General features: G+C 41.6%; 1 protein-coding gene across 3 annotated transcripts in view; it reads left to right on the top strand.

The window, feature by feature from the left end:
- The window catches only part of lmo1 (LIM domain only 1), a 42,578-nt gene extending 30,465 nt beyond the window's left edge, over positions 1-12,113 (top strand). For all 3 annotated transcript variants that reach the window (XM_070898688.1, XM_070898687.1, XM_070898686.1), the window contains exons 3-4: positions 8,132-8,257; positions 11,690-12,113. In XM_070898688.1, coding sequence (XP_070754789.1) covers positions 8,132-8,257; positions 11,690-11,795 — 232 coding nt within the window. In that variant the 3' untranslated portion in view covers positions 11,796-12,113. The remainder of the gene's footprint in view (positions 1-8,131; positions 8,258-11,689) is intronic.
- The last annotated feature ends 3,102 nt before the right edge of the window (positions 12,114-15,215 follow it).

Genomic DNA, 15,215 nt, shown 5'->3' with positions numbered 1-15,215 from the left:
TGAGGCATCCACTTTCAGGCTTCTTTTCTAAAAATGCATTTGGAATCGAAGTTTAGAGCATACGGAGGTCATTTTAGCCCATAATCTACACTGACTTTGCAACAGCTATCCAAATATAAATCCACAAACGTTTCTCTCTCCCATTCCACTGCGCCCCCCTCCCACAGCTGTGTATCTCCTTTGCTTCAACTCTTTATCCAGTTTTTCCATTGATCTATTTATTGGAAGAGACAAAGTATTGTGCAGTTCCCACATTGAGTCATGTTAGCTTCTGAATTTCCACAGAGATTTATCTATACATTTTAACGCTTGCTACATGGTGTAACAGTGGCTTTTATTCTTTGGCTAGTGAACTAATTGCATAGGACTAATTTCAGACTGCTCTTCCATCCATTAGAATAACATCCCCCTTGTAAATGCAAACCATCAGCTAGTTTTCAGTATCCAGAATAACTTTAATTTGTTCAAATTGGCAATCTCCAATCTCCGTTTGATCTGTTGAAAGGCATCAGTCAGGCACAATTGGAGGTCGTCCGATTAGGGCAGAACTCAATGCTGTCGCAACCAATCTTTTTCTTTTCCGCTGGTTATACACAAACTTGAGGCAGAAATGTTTGCGGTAAAGAATAGATGAGCTCTACAATTAAGCTGTTAAAATGTAGCTTTTTAACAACTTTATGTACCTTACGATCTTTTGGGTATACCCTGCTTTGCCTAATGTGAAGGTTTACTTTTACATAAAAAAAATAGGTGCAGGAGTAGGCCATTCGGCCCTTCGAGCCTGCACCGCCATTCAATAAGATCATGGCTGATCATTCCCTCAGTACCCCTTTCCCGCTTTCTCACCATACCTCTTTAGCCGTAAGGGCCATATCTAATTCCCTCTTGAATATATCCAATGAACTGGCATCAACAACTCTCTGCGGCAGGGAATTCCACAGGTTAACAACTGTGAATGAAGAATTTTTTCCTCATCTCAGTCCTAAATGGCCTACCCCTTATACGAAGACTGTCCCCTGGTTCTGGACTTCCCCAACATCGGGAACATTCTTCCCGCATCTAACTTGTCCAGTCCTGTCAATCTTATACGTTTGAGATCTCCCCTCATCCTTCTAAACTCCAGTGTATAAAGGCCCAGTTGATCCAGTCTCTCCTCATGTCAGTCCAGCCATCCCGGGAATCAGTCTGGTGAACCTACGCTGCACTCCCTCAATAGCAAAAATGTCCTTCCTCAGATTAGGAGACCAAAACTGAAAACAATTTTCCAGGTGAGGCCTCACCAAGGCCCTGTACAACTGCAGTAAGACCTCCCGGCTCCTATACTCCAATCCCCCAGCTATGAAGGCCAACATACCATTTGCCACCTTCATCGCCTGCTGTACCTGCATGCCAACTTTCAATGACACCCAGGTCTCGTTGCACCTCCCCACTTCCTAATCTGCCGCCATTCAGATAATATTCTGCCTTCGTGTTTTTGCCCTCAAAGTGGATAACCCCTCATTTATCCACATTATACTGCATTTGCCCACTCACCTATCCTGTCCAAGTCACCCTGCAGCCTCTTAGCGTCCCCCTCACAGCTCACACCGCCACCCAATTTAGTGTCATCTGCAAATTTGGAGATATTACTCAATTCCTTCATCTAAATCATTAATGTATATTGTAAAGAGCTGGGGTCCCAGCACTGAGCCCTGCAGCACTCCACTAGTCACTGCCTGCCATTCTGAAAAGGACCCGTTTATCCCGACTCTCTGCTTCCTGTCTGCCAACCAGTTCTCTATCCACGTCAGTACATTATCCCCAATACCATGTGCTTTGATTTTGCACATCAATCTCTTGTGGAACCTTGTCAAAAGCCTTTTGAAAGTCCAAATACACCACATTCACTGGTTCTCCCTTGTCCACTCTGCTAGTTACATCCTCAAAAAAAAAACTCAAGATTCGTCAAGCATGATTTCCCTTTCACAAATCCATGCTGACTTGGACTGATCCTGTCACTGCTTTCCAAATGTGTTGCTATTTCATCCTTAATGATTGATTCCAACGTTTTCCCCACTACTGATGTCAGGCTAACCGGTCTATAATTACCCGCTTACTCTTTTTTTTTAAAAGTGGTGTTACATTAGCTACCCTCCAGTCCATAGGAACTGATCCAGAGTCAATAGACTGTTGGAAAATGATCACCAATGCATCCACTATTTCTAGGGCCACTTCCTTAAGTACTCTGGGATGTAGACTATCAGGCCCTGGGGATTTATCAGCCTTCAATCCCATCAATTTCCCTAACACAATTTCCCACCTAATGAGGATATCCTTCCAGTTCCGCCTTCTCACTTGACCCTCGGTACCCTAGTACATCCAGAAGGTTATTTGTGTCTTCCTTCATGAAGACGGAACCAAAGTATTTGTTCAATTGAAGATTAGTTGCAAGCACTTTAGGGATAAAGAGGATGTTCCTTGATTTGAATGCAGTAAAATGGCTAAGTATTCCTGTCCTGACACTGGGATGGCCAGGATTTGGAAAACAGGGTTCTGCAACAAACTGCTGACTGACATAGACTATTGGTTTATTTCAGTGTGCAATTATGTTCTGTAATTTGACTGTTTACAATTTGTTTTGACATTTGGTTGATGTCCTTTTTCACTACTGTGGAATAACTGGGTGGAGAGCTCGTGCCACTTATTGGTGACCAACAGATATGAGGAAACATGGAGCGGCGATTCAGTATAATTGCAAACCTCAATGAAGGTAGTCTGCTGGCTGAAACTGAGCGCAAATCCAATTCCCATGCATTTGTTTGCATTTTTTTAATTCAGTTTATAATTGTATATCATGTAATGAATTTCTTGTAGAAAGAAACTTTTTTGACAGGACAACATAGGCTAACATTATTGACCACATTACCAGACGAATGCTTAATATATTCCAACACGTGGATGATGACCCATTTAGCTAAAGTCTGTACAACGGCATTGATATTAAAATATATCTAACCCTGAAGCAATTTTATTTTGCAAGCTATGGCCTTCGTGATGCCACTCCTTGTGTCGTAGACTCATTGAGCACAACTTTTTTCCTGCCGCTGTCTGATTTTGCTAGTTTTCTAGATTGGTGTGTGTGTTCCCTTCTTGAAACTGAACAGATCAGTTTGACAACCAGTTTTTAACAACATTTCTGAAAGGGGAGAAATGTAGATTTTGGGTAACCTTGAAAAGCTGACTACATTTCTTGTAGGCTTTGTACATGGAAGTGTTTTTCAGGATTAGCTGTATACTGCTTTCTTTTCTGTTCTCTTCCCACTTCTCCCCCCCACCCCCGTTTATAAAAAAAAAAAAACCCTCCTTTTTATTGAGTGGTGTATAAAGGTTTAAGATCTTTCTTTTTGACTTGGCTCATTCAAAAGTAGACAAATGACCGGCAATCATTCAAGCTGTCTGCAGACAGATTTTTTTGGTGGGAGGACAGGAAAATGGGTGTAGTCAAAGTGTCCGAGGAGAAGAGAAGGGTTGACCTACCTTACAGGAGCAGGTACTGTTGGGTTTCTGATATAGAACAGTATATGTTCTAATGTTTGTATCTTTCGTATGTTCCTTTTACACAGGATCTGAGGACCATGTAGGAAGTAGGAGAGATGAGTACATTAAACGGAATTGTAAAATCAGCAGTTGTATAGTTTTAAATTCCCTTCCTAATGTTCCAGTTTAGTTGTTAGCTGTGCCTGTAAATCATGCCTCTTGCTTGCTTGACACACTGGTTTCTAATTTCCAAAATCATATTTGTCCTAGATTTCAAATCTGAAGCAATCCTTAATTTCTTTAAAAATAATTCTCAAAACCTGTTACTATCTACAACTATGGTTGTTGTTCAGCAGGTCTCTGGATTTTAAGCAAGCAAATTGGACATGCTAAATTAACTTTGTTGTGACATTTCTGAACTAAAATAACCCACTCTGCTACAAGAGCTTATAGCCAAATTGCTACTTGATAAAACAGGGGCTTTCTAAATTGGCTGAACTGTATGTGTAACTAATGGTAGCAAAAACCAACTTAATATATGAAGTAGGGCAAAAGCATCAAGTGTAAAGGACACTAAATCCATTAAGCATCTTTGTGCATTAAATAGAAATTTCAAATTTGCTTTTCAAAATGGCTTGTTAAATATGCTTCCTAAACCTAACCAGTTCAATTCAATACAGAGTAGCCACTACAACAACTTGTTTTTATATAGCAGTTTTAACTTGATCAGACAGCCTAAGGCGCTTGACAGGAGCGTTTGGACAAAATGGGAGGGAAAAAGGAAACCGGGGATGCAGAGTTCTCTGGTTGGAAGAGGTTACATTTTTATATCTCAAAAATGGACTTGCTGAAAATTGACACTGGGCATCATTGCCAATTTTAAATAGAAAGGAAGCCAAAACTCCAAAGGCAACTGGCAGTGAGGGCTTCTGTAAGCACATGGCTGACTGTGGGAGATGTAAAGGGGTCTTTTTAATTGAAGAAATGCTTGTGATACTTGTATCTAGCATCACTTTTTACCAAGAAAGGTAAAAGCAAGACTTGATGCCTGTGGAAGAGCCATTTTTTAAAAAAAGTTAGTCGAAAAATAGTGGTGATGTGCATCCCAGAATAAGTTTGGGAAGATACCAGAAGGACTCATTTTTGGAAATTGGGCTAAAGGACTGGTGATGGCAAACATTGCACCCTGTTCAAAAAAAAAAAAGGAAAAGCCAAGACTGTATCGACCAGTCAGTCTTGCCAGTATTCTGGGTAAAGAGTCCCTAATGAGATGGTCTAATCTGGGCAATCAGTGTGGATTGACTGGTTAGATCATGCATGACTAAACTTGACTGTTTAAAGGAAATCCATGTTTATGTATATGGTTTTTCAAAATCTGTTTTAAAGTGCCATATGAAAATTAAAGCAAAGAATTCAGCTGCATTAAGAGATATCTTGGAAAGGAGCAGTGAATGGTTGTTTTGGATTGATGAAACATGAGTAGTGTTCCCCAGAAATTTGTCCTGAAACTAGCTTTCTTTTCAAATTGATTTGGATTGATTCACAAAATGATGTAAATGAATTTTGCTGACGCCAAATTTGGCTTTGCAAACTGAAGAAAGCAAGCAATAGGATGACTGGCTAGAGTAGGCAGATAGTGGCAGAAACAGTTCAATGGATTGTGTGAAGTCGTAAAATGAGTTCTCGAAGTACTGACCTAGAATTGGAAATGCCTAGACATGTAAAAATGAGTACAGTTAGAAAAGGGCATAAAAGCAAATGGCGTTCCGGACATTACAGAAGTAAGGAAGTGATCTTTAATTTTATAATAAAAACAGAAAATGCTGGAAATCTGAGAGTCAGGCAGCATCTGTGGAGAGAGAGTTAACATTTCAAGTCGATGACCCTTCGTCAGAACTGGAGTGTTTGAAAAGAGAAGATCTTGAGCACAGAGGGGAGGAGAAGAAACAACAAAAGGGAAGGTCTGTGATAGGGTGGAAGACAGGCGAGATTAGAGAGACACAATCGATGGGCTGAATATAAATGGTAATTGGAAAAGTTAGAAAAAGGTTAGTCTAGATAGGTTGTGAAAGGCAGAATAATGACCAGCTGCCATTAGAGACAAAAAAAAACATAAGGGGGGAGGGAAAGGGAGCCAAAACTGGGCAGAGGTTCTGGTCTGAAATTGTTGAACTTGAGTCCAGAAGGCTATAAAGTGCCTAAATGGAAGATGAGGTGCTGTCCCTCCAATTTTGTAAGACTGGTTAGGTAGCAGTTGGAATATTTTGTGTACTTCTAGACGCTCCATTATAGAAAGCCATTGAAGCTGTTGGAAAAATCATAGCTAAGGTTCACTAGAATCCAAGGTTCTAGTTAATGAAATAGCTGCCAAAATTCCCCCACGTGCCCCAAGGGGTTCTAATGGATCGTTTCTATTGTGAAAAGGTGTTCAGTTTTTTAAAAACAAGACTCTTCCCACTATTTGCAGAATTGGTAATGAGCAGAAATTGATAATAGCCAGAAGAATAAAGGAACTTAGAAATTAAAACAGAAAATTCTGGAAATGCTCAGATGCTGCCTGACCTGAATATTTCCCACATTTTCTGCGTTTATTTCAGATTCCAGTATCTGCAATATTTTGCTATTGTAAAGGAAGTTAGAATCTTTTTTACGTGTTTTTAGAATAAAACACTTGCCACAAGCGGTTATTGAGGCACATACTATAACATTTGGGGAAAACTATTTATAAAGAACCTTAAAAGGTATGGAACAAGTCGATGGCTCCAGATAAATAGCTATCCTCAGTACAATAGTGATTGGACAAACTGCAACCTCCTGTGCTGTAACACCTCGTTCAATCAATAATTAGCTGACCAGTTACCCTCAAGATTTGGCCATTGGGGGGGCATCACTTTATTAACCAATCCAAATGCATCTTGGAGTGGGCTGCCTTCTACATTGATTTGTTGTGTGGTAAATATTGCAGTGGTTTACAGATGTGCTGAGTTAATAGTCTGTTATGTTTTATATATAAAGTGGGTGTGGCTTGTATGGATTCTTAAAATAGTTAAGGTACAACCAGAAACTTGTGGTTCATGGAATTCAGAGGAATGTGGCTACTTTATGAAATGGTTAGCAGGCAGAAAATAAAAGGCAGCGGTAGTAAGAGGAAGCAGGCAAAAAGAAAAGGGTAGTATTGAGAGGAAGTTTCTCTGGGGGGAGGAGTGTTCACAGATAACTTATATTCTGTCCATAAATGATCTGGAGTTGGAAATGTGCTCAATCCTGATGACACTGAATCTGGGGGTAAGGGGAAAAGATTGTGACTACAGGATGGATAGAGAGGTGGCAAATGCCAACCGATGTCGGTGAAGCAAGAGATTTAACTTGAGCATTTTGGAAATGAGTTGGGAAGAAAGTACATGTTTCTGAATTTAACTTTTTCAACAGATTTTGGAAAATTCCTTTAATGTTGGTAGTTTTAAAAGAAATGTGCAGTTTAAGAGTCACCTGAACACTAGGTCATTAACATGCTCATCGAAAGTTGTTTGAGACCAAATGAGGAGCAGTGTGTTTCAGGAAGACATGCCTTCATTTGTGTTGAGGACAATCCTTGGTTAGTCCACCTGATGAGCTTTGTGGCGAACTGGATACTCCACATCGTCATAGGCAGTCCCTTGTATCGAGAATGACTTGTTTCCACGCCAAAAAGGGATGAGTTCACAGGTGTTTCAATGAAGGACCTAATAATCCAGATCTCGAAGTACATCGTGCAGATGCCTGTTGTATTATTGAACCAAACCACAAATCTATTGCACCTAGCAGTGGAATAAAGCAACATGTGATTTAAACCAAACTTTGCCTCATTTAATATTCACTGTCCACTTTCAATGACATGTGTAAAATGCACTAGTATCTGTTCCTAGTTACAGGGGGATAGTATTGCATCCCTGGGTTATGCAATTGTACAAGAGGACATGTGCATGAGTCAGTTTACACAACATTCAGATGGAAGAAAGAAATGCCTGCCACTGACCCTGAAGATTTATGACAAACCTGCACTTGAAATGCACTTTTTAAAAATGTAATAGAGTAGAGGGACATTGCACAGGAATGTCATTAGATATGGTGGTGTAAGTAGACCAGACCATTTTAAAGCAAAAAAAACCTTAAATTTATAGTCTCTTCCCCCAAAGTGCTTCACAACCAATTAATTACCTATAAAGTGTAGTAATGGGATCTTTATGTCCACCTGAACAGACATATGGGGTCTTAAGTGGTGCCATCTTTTGGATGTAACATTAGTTCTGTATTCCCTGTTTTGCACTGAACTGTTGGCTTATATTGTGTGCAAGTCCTGAGTAGGACTTGTACCTGTAAACTTCTCCTTCACGGAAAACATTACCATTCCCTCAAATTTACCATTCCCTCAACTTGACCAAAGAATATTTAGTTTTCTATCTAGAACTCTAGAATACAAAAGTTGTCATCTTCTGTCCTGTTGTCTCTTGTAAGCAAATTGGAATGCAATCTTTTAGGCTTTTACGAGATCCATTTGCCTTGGAGGTGGTGGCGCTTTATTCAAATGGTATGTATTGAGCTTGCTATCAAATCATGTTTTTTTTTTATTGACCAGACTCTTTGGTACCACGGGGAATTGTGCAGCATGCAGTAAACTGATCCCTGCCTTTGAGATGGTGATGAGAGCCCGTGATAACGTTTACCACTTGGATTGCTTTGCCTGCCAGCTCTGTAATCAGAGGTAAGGCTGGGGCGGGGGAGATGTAAATGCATTGCATACAGCAATGGCTATTAAGTTTTAAATACTGTACAAATTAAATTTCCTGAGCTTGTTTTTAAAATCCAAATAATGAGTCTTGAGGCAGTGGTTGGTTGTCTGAAAAATGTTCAACTTTCCTCAATTTTATTCGTATTAAATGCACCCACCTGGTATGGTGTTTCCTACATGGTTCTAATTTAACATGGCAGAAAAGAACATTTTTAAAGCATCATTATTGAGTTTTTTAAAAAAGCTTTGCTCTTGTAAATGTGGATCCCATTTATTACATGCTAATTAGAGCTCACTTTCCTATTACACAAGTTCGTGCCAAACTGTACTTGGTATTATTAATGGCACCCTCAGAGGGTGCTGGTGCCTTGATTTTTCAGGATGGGAAGAGAATTTTATTCTGTAGGAGAAATATTTACAGGAGTATCGTAGCATAGAAAATAAATTATATCCTGTATAGCAGGCGTGATGCATTCTCAAACTAGTCAGCACTAAATGTGGGAAGGGAGTTCTCCTCTGACTGCCATTCCAGACTGCCCTTGGTTGGACAAGAAGCCAAAAATTCGACCTCTGGTCTTCTCCAGCTCTGGGAATTGACCAGTTAGGTTGCCAGGTAATGTGGGATTCTGGCAGCTAACTCCTACTAAGATTGCATTAGTGAAGCAATTTGTGTGTATGTTTACGAGAATGACTGACTGGAAGCAATTTCTATTGTCTCCAGTTGATACAGTACTATTTAGACATGTGCTTTTCTGAATCTAGCCTGTATTCCTGGAAGCTGTTGATTTAACTTGAGCTAATTTAACTTGATCATCCTAATATGAATTGACCCCAAATCACTTCTAGCCAATATGCTCAAATCCTAAAATGTCAGTTTGCCATGCAGTACTTCCTGCTGAAAATGCATACTTTTATTTGAAGCCTTACCACAATGAGGGATGCAGTGGGGGAAAATAGAACTGTTGTTTATGCTCTAACACTCCAAAATGTATTAAAGCGATTTAGAACATAAGAACATAAGAATTAGGAACAGGAGTAGGCCATCTAGCCCCTCGAGCCTGCTCCGCCATTCAATAAGGTCATGGCTGATCTGGTCGTGGACTCAGCTCCACTTACCCGCCCTCTCCCCGTAACCCTTAATTCCCTTATTGATTAAAAAATCTATCGATCTTTGACTTGAAAACATTCAATGAGCTAGCCTCAACTGCTTCCTTGGGCAGAGAATTCCACAGATTCACAACCCTCTGGGAGAAGAAATTCCTTCTCAACTCGGTTTTAAATTGGCTCCCCCGTATTTTGAGGCTGTGCCCCCTAGTTCTAGTCTCCCCCACCAATGGAAACAACCTCTCTGCCTCTATCTTGTCTATCCCTTTCATGATTTTAAATGTTTCAATAAGATCACCCCTCATCCTTCTGAACTCCAATGAGTAAAGACCCAGTCTACTCAATCTATCATAAGGTAACCCCCTCATTTCTGGAATCAGCCTAGTGAATCGTCTCTGTACCCCTTCCAAAGCCAGTATATCCTTCCTTAAGTAAGGTGACCAAAACTGCACGCAGTACTCCAGATGCAGCCTTACCAATACCCTGTACAGTTGCAGCAACACCTCCCTGCTTTTGTACTCCATCCCTCTCGCAATGAAGGCCAACATTCCATTCGCCTTCCTGATTACCTGCTGCACCTGCAAACTAACCTTTTGGGATTCATGCACAAGGACCCCCAGGTCCCTCTGCACCACAGCATGTTGTAATTTCTCCCCATTCAAATAATATTCCCTTTTACTGTTTTTTTTTTTCCCAAGGTGGATGACCTCACACTTTCCGACATTGTATTCCATCTGCCAAACCTTCGCCCATTCGCTTAACCTATCCAAATCTCCTTGTAGCCTCTGAGTCCTCTACACAACCCGCTTTCCCACTAATCTTAGTGTCATCTGCAAATTTTGTTGCACTACACTCTGTCCCCTCCTTTAGGTCATCTATGTATATTGTAAACAGTTGTGGTCCCAGCACTGATCCCTGTGGCACACCACTAACCACTGATTTCCAACCGGAAAAGGACCCATTTATCCCGACTCTTTGCTTTCTGTTAGCCAGCCAATTCTCTATCCATGCTAATACATTTTCTCTGACTCCGCGTACCTTTATCTTCTGCAGTAACCTTTTGTGTGGCACCTTATCGAATGCCTTTTGGAAATCTAAATACACCACATACATTGGTACACCTCTATCCACCATGCTCGTTATATCAAAGAATTCCAGTAAGTTAGTTAAACATGATTTCCCTTTCATGAATCCATGCTGCGTCTGCTTGATTGCACTATTCCTATCCAGATGTCCTGCTATTTCTTCCTTAATAGTGTCAAGCATTTTCCCCACTACAGATATTAAACTAACTGGCCTATAGTTACCTGCCTTTTGTCTGCCCCCTTTTTTAAACAGCGGCGTTACATTAGCTGCTCTCCAATCCGCTGGTACCTCCCCAGAATCCAGAGAATTTTGGTAGATTATAACGAATGCATCTGCTATAACTTCCGCCATCTCTTTTAATACCCTGGGATGCATTTCATCAGGACCAGGGGACTTGTCTACCTTGAGTCCCATTAGCCTGTCCAGCACTACCTCCCTAGTGATAGTGATCATCTCAAGGTCCTCTCTTCCCACATTCCTATGACCAGCAATTTTTGGCATGGTTTTTGTGTCTTCCACTGTGAAGACGGAAGCAAAATAATTGTTTAAGGTCTCAGCCATTTCCACATTTCCCATTATTAAATCCCCCTTCTCATCTTCTAAGGGACCAACATTTACTTTAGTCACTCTTTTCCATTTTATATATCTGTAAAAGCTTTTACTATTAGTTTTTATGTTTTGCGCAAGTTTACCTTCGTAATCTATCTTCCCTTCTTTATTGCTTTTTTAGTCATTCTTTGCTGTTGCTTACAACCAATTCATTACTTATGAGTGCATTCATTTATGTAGACACGTGGCAGCAGATTTACTCAACAAGATCTCATCCATAAATGAATGGATAGTCCTGCAGTTTTTTGCTGGCTGAGAAGGAATGTTGGACCAAACACCCTACACTCCTGCCTGCTTGTGTGTGTGTGTGTAGAAGATCGTGGCTCTATTTGAAGAGGAAATCTCTGCCAGCTGTATGGTTGGGTCAGCACGATTTGTAAAAATGACATGTGGCCATTCTGATCTTGCACCATGAAAATCCTGCAAAACTTTCATCGTGTGATGTTTTTAAAGTGTGGGGCCTGAGTATCGGACTCCGCTGATGGCATTTGTGTGCAGTTAGCTGACTCCTTGTGACCCTGATGACTCTACTGTCACTGGATACCCATCACATGGACGGTAGCAAACTCTCCAGTATACGTGTAACTTTTTCATTTCTCTCTCTAGGTTTTGTGTGGGAGACAAATTTTTTCTGAAGAATAACATGATCCTCTGTCAAATGGACTATGAGGAAGGGGCAATGAATGGAAGTTTTTCATCACAAGTTCAGTGACTTGCCCATGGCCTTCTAAAGCACTGTGGGATGTTCTGCAACACGTAAACGAAAATGGAGAGCATCTGTCGGCTTGCTTGCAACACTTCAATTAGTCCAGGATGGATGAAAGTAACTTTCTCCAACACTGAGCAGTTCATATTTTAGATGCACAGCTGTGCCTGTTAGCTGGGCAGTGCTTTGCCTGTACGTTTTGTGATGTTGGGTCTGGGAGGGTATGTACAGTCTGTTTCTGTATATATAAACTGGAACATTTATTTTACATAAATGTAATGCAATTTTATTATTACTGGTGTGCATTAAAGAAAATTAAATGTTCCTGCTTGTGAACATTGTGACTTTTTTTTAAACTTGAGCCTACGAACATAATTAGGGAATGAACAGCTGCTTCAGAAAGATGACCAATTGATAGCTAACCCTGAAAACTACTGCACTTCAAATGGCTTATGTGAAGTTACAGGATTTCTCACTGAGACCTGCTGGTTTTTTTGTCATTACAGATCATGCTCTACTGCCTTCATTTTGGTGCATAATTAGACCAGTGCAGTCCCACTATTGCATGTGTCAACATCAGTGATGCTTTTGCACTTTCACCAAGTGTGCATTTGGTAAATATCAGTTTTTACTTCCGTTTCCTTTAGTTAAGTATTCGGGTACCTAGAGTTCAGAGGAATCAATTGATCCTGTAGGAGGTTTATGGGAGTTCACTTGCTACTTTATATCTATTTACATGCTGGCATCACTCTGGGTGTAACAGTACTTGTGGCCTGAACTGGATATTCCTGTTTTCCATGCATGCATGCATTAATTCAAACTCTGCACACAGAATGAACAAACGTCTGGTGAGATGAGGCCAGATACACCTCCAGCTGCTTGGTTCCACCAGGTGAACATGCAGACAGCCATTATGATCACTCACCCCACTCGATCTGTGGACCTTTGCATGATGCAAGAGAGCACGCCACTCGCCCACAAGATGGCTTCTAACTATCCACCAACCCTTTTTCCTCAGCAAATGCCTTTGCAGCTTTCTACTGAACAAACCTGACTCCCCTGCCAATTAAGTTTTTCTTTGTCTTTCTGCCAGCCTATGTTCCAGGCGCGCGCTCAATTAAAATCATGGACTTTCTATTGCAATGGGTGTGAGGGATGAATACTGCTCGCTCATTCTGGTATCTTTACCTAGCCTTCCACTCGTAACTTGTCTAAATACACTATGCTTTCTAAAAACTCTCTTTATGCAGAAAAATGGTGACAAAATTCAAAAACATTATGGCAATACACGATCATGGAATAATAGAGTAGGAATATCACTGGCTAGTATTGACTGATCTCGTGCAGTATGGTGGTAGTGGTGCTACAATTTGATGCCTCTGGTAATGCTGAGTCTGATTTCCTGCGATGGTGTTTGCATGGTAATCAATTGGGTGAGGATCTCCTCTGGCTCTGATGTCATGCCTTCTGTGGTTGAGTATACACTTGTGTAAAATATTTGCTGTCCAGTGCAGAGCTATTCATACCTGTGGAACCAGATCTCCCCATGAATCTGATTCTCAAAAGGTAACTTTAGGATTCTGTGGTTGGATTTAGTATTGGACAATTAACGTTTCCCCCTCAGTAATGAATTATCTGCTGCTGGGGAGAAGTTACAGTTTTAGCTGAGAAATTGAGCCACTTACTGCCACCCATTTGCACCGCTGTGTGGTGAAAAATGGCAGCTGCTGTTCTAGCACCCTTCGCTTGCATGGAACTTGGCGGCTGCCATTTTGGTGAGAGCCTTAGTGCAGCCAATACCGGCCCTGGACATGTAAATGAAGAGAGCATGATGTCATCACCGATTTGGTGTCACCTCAGCAAACTTCGACCTTGGTGCTGAGTTCAGCGCTGGGTCCTAAGCGCACTCTAAAAGAAAAAATGAGCGTAAAACAGGTTGATGGGCAGTGGAACATGCAGCGCTCGGGTAAGTTTGCATTTAAGCTTTTGCACTGGATTGTTATTTTATAGAAGTAAGGCTTGGTGCAATACATTTTAAACTTAAGTGTGCAGGGAGTGCTGCTGGATGCTTGCAAGGCCTCTGAGAAGGTAACATTCTGGAAATACTCAGGTCAGCTAGCATCCTTGGGCCGAGATAGTTAATGCCTCGGGTTGAGATGCTGCCTGACCAGAGTATTTCCAGCATTTAATGCTGTCATTTCAGATTTACAGCATCTGCTCACAGAGGGAAGTCAACCCCTTTCTGGCCAGGATATCCAGGATGGAATCATCTGCCTGCGGTACCAGTGACCACCATCCCAATTCCCCTTTCCACATTTGTCCCACCCCTTGTGTTCCCTCTGTTACTGACCATCACACAATCCTCTTGGCTATGATGCTAAAATAAAAGCCACCATAAAGCAAACTTTGCAATCCAACTTCATACATCTATCCATCCAATATGAAGTCAAGAAATCAACTCATCACTCTTATACAGTTCCTTAGTTGGCTGCCTTGTGTGTGCCTTTGCCTATCCTACAGATATCACGCAGTGCTGCAGCATACATGGTGGAAGGCTACTGAGTTTGTGTGGGGTGGGGGGGGAGAAACTGCAAATGGCCTTGCAGGTCAACCTTGAGCTGGTGACTAGGTGTATCAACTCAAGTGATGGTGTTTCTTCTTCACTCTCCTCCATCTTCTTGGTCAACCACTGGCACTGGGCAGGCTGGATTTCTTGGGTGTGTGAAATGTGGAAGAAAAGGAGTTGTGGAGGGAATGCGGAAAAGCAAGAAGTTTGTGCGAGAACGAGAATAACGCATGACGATACCAGTATCTTGCTTCATTTCCGCCTGCTGCTTCCCAAGGGCTAAGCCAGGCCGCTGCCAAGAATGGCCAGTACCATCCAAGGGGGTGAGATAATGCTAGCAATGGGAGGTGTACCTTGGGATTGTTAGGGCAGTGATTTTGGGGTGGGGGTACTGTGCATAGAGTAGTGTGTGAGGCTAGTGGTGCAGTTGGTCAGAGATGGGTTTTGAAGTTGCATTCACTGACCTTGACTGCTGGTCTGAGGTCATGAAGCTTCTTTGGGCACTGGAGCCAGGTGGTGGTGGCGACATTGCTGGCAGAGACAGTCGCAGTGATCTGGTCCCACATTGTTTCTGGGGGGCCTCCTGGCCCCTGGGGCTAGAGGACCTAGCTTGCAGTGTTGACCCCCTGCACAAAGCTGATGTGCTGCTTGCGAGTCCGCGGGTGTCCCTTCCCTGGCTTGCTGAGCCATTGGTTAGTGCTGAGGTACTATTACCATTTTTATTTAAGTGTGGAAGGGAATTCAGCTTTGAGCTAAAGATTCCCATTTGGGAATTATTTTTTTCAGAAGGCAGTTCCCCTTTAACAGATTGACGCTGCCTTCTGAAATGACGGCCTCGCTTTCAACGCAGGCTGTTCTTG

Source organism: Pristiophorus japonicus, chromosome 14, assembly GCF_044704955.1.
Source record: "Pristiophorus japonicus isolate sPriJap1 chromosome 14, sPriJap1.hap1, whole genome shotgun sequence".
In the NCBI taxonomy this organism is placed as follows: domain Eukaryota; kingdom Metazoa; phylum Chordata; class Chondrichthyes; family Pristiophoridae; genus Pristiophorus; species Pristiophorus japonicus.
The sequence above is the reverse complement of the archived record's forward strand: the minus strand, read 5'-3'. Positions and strand labels throughout refer to the sequence as shown.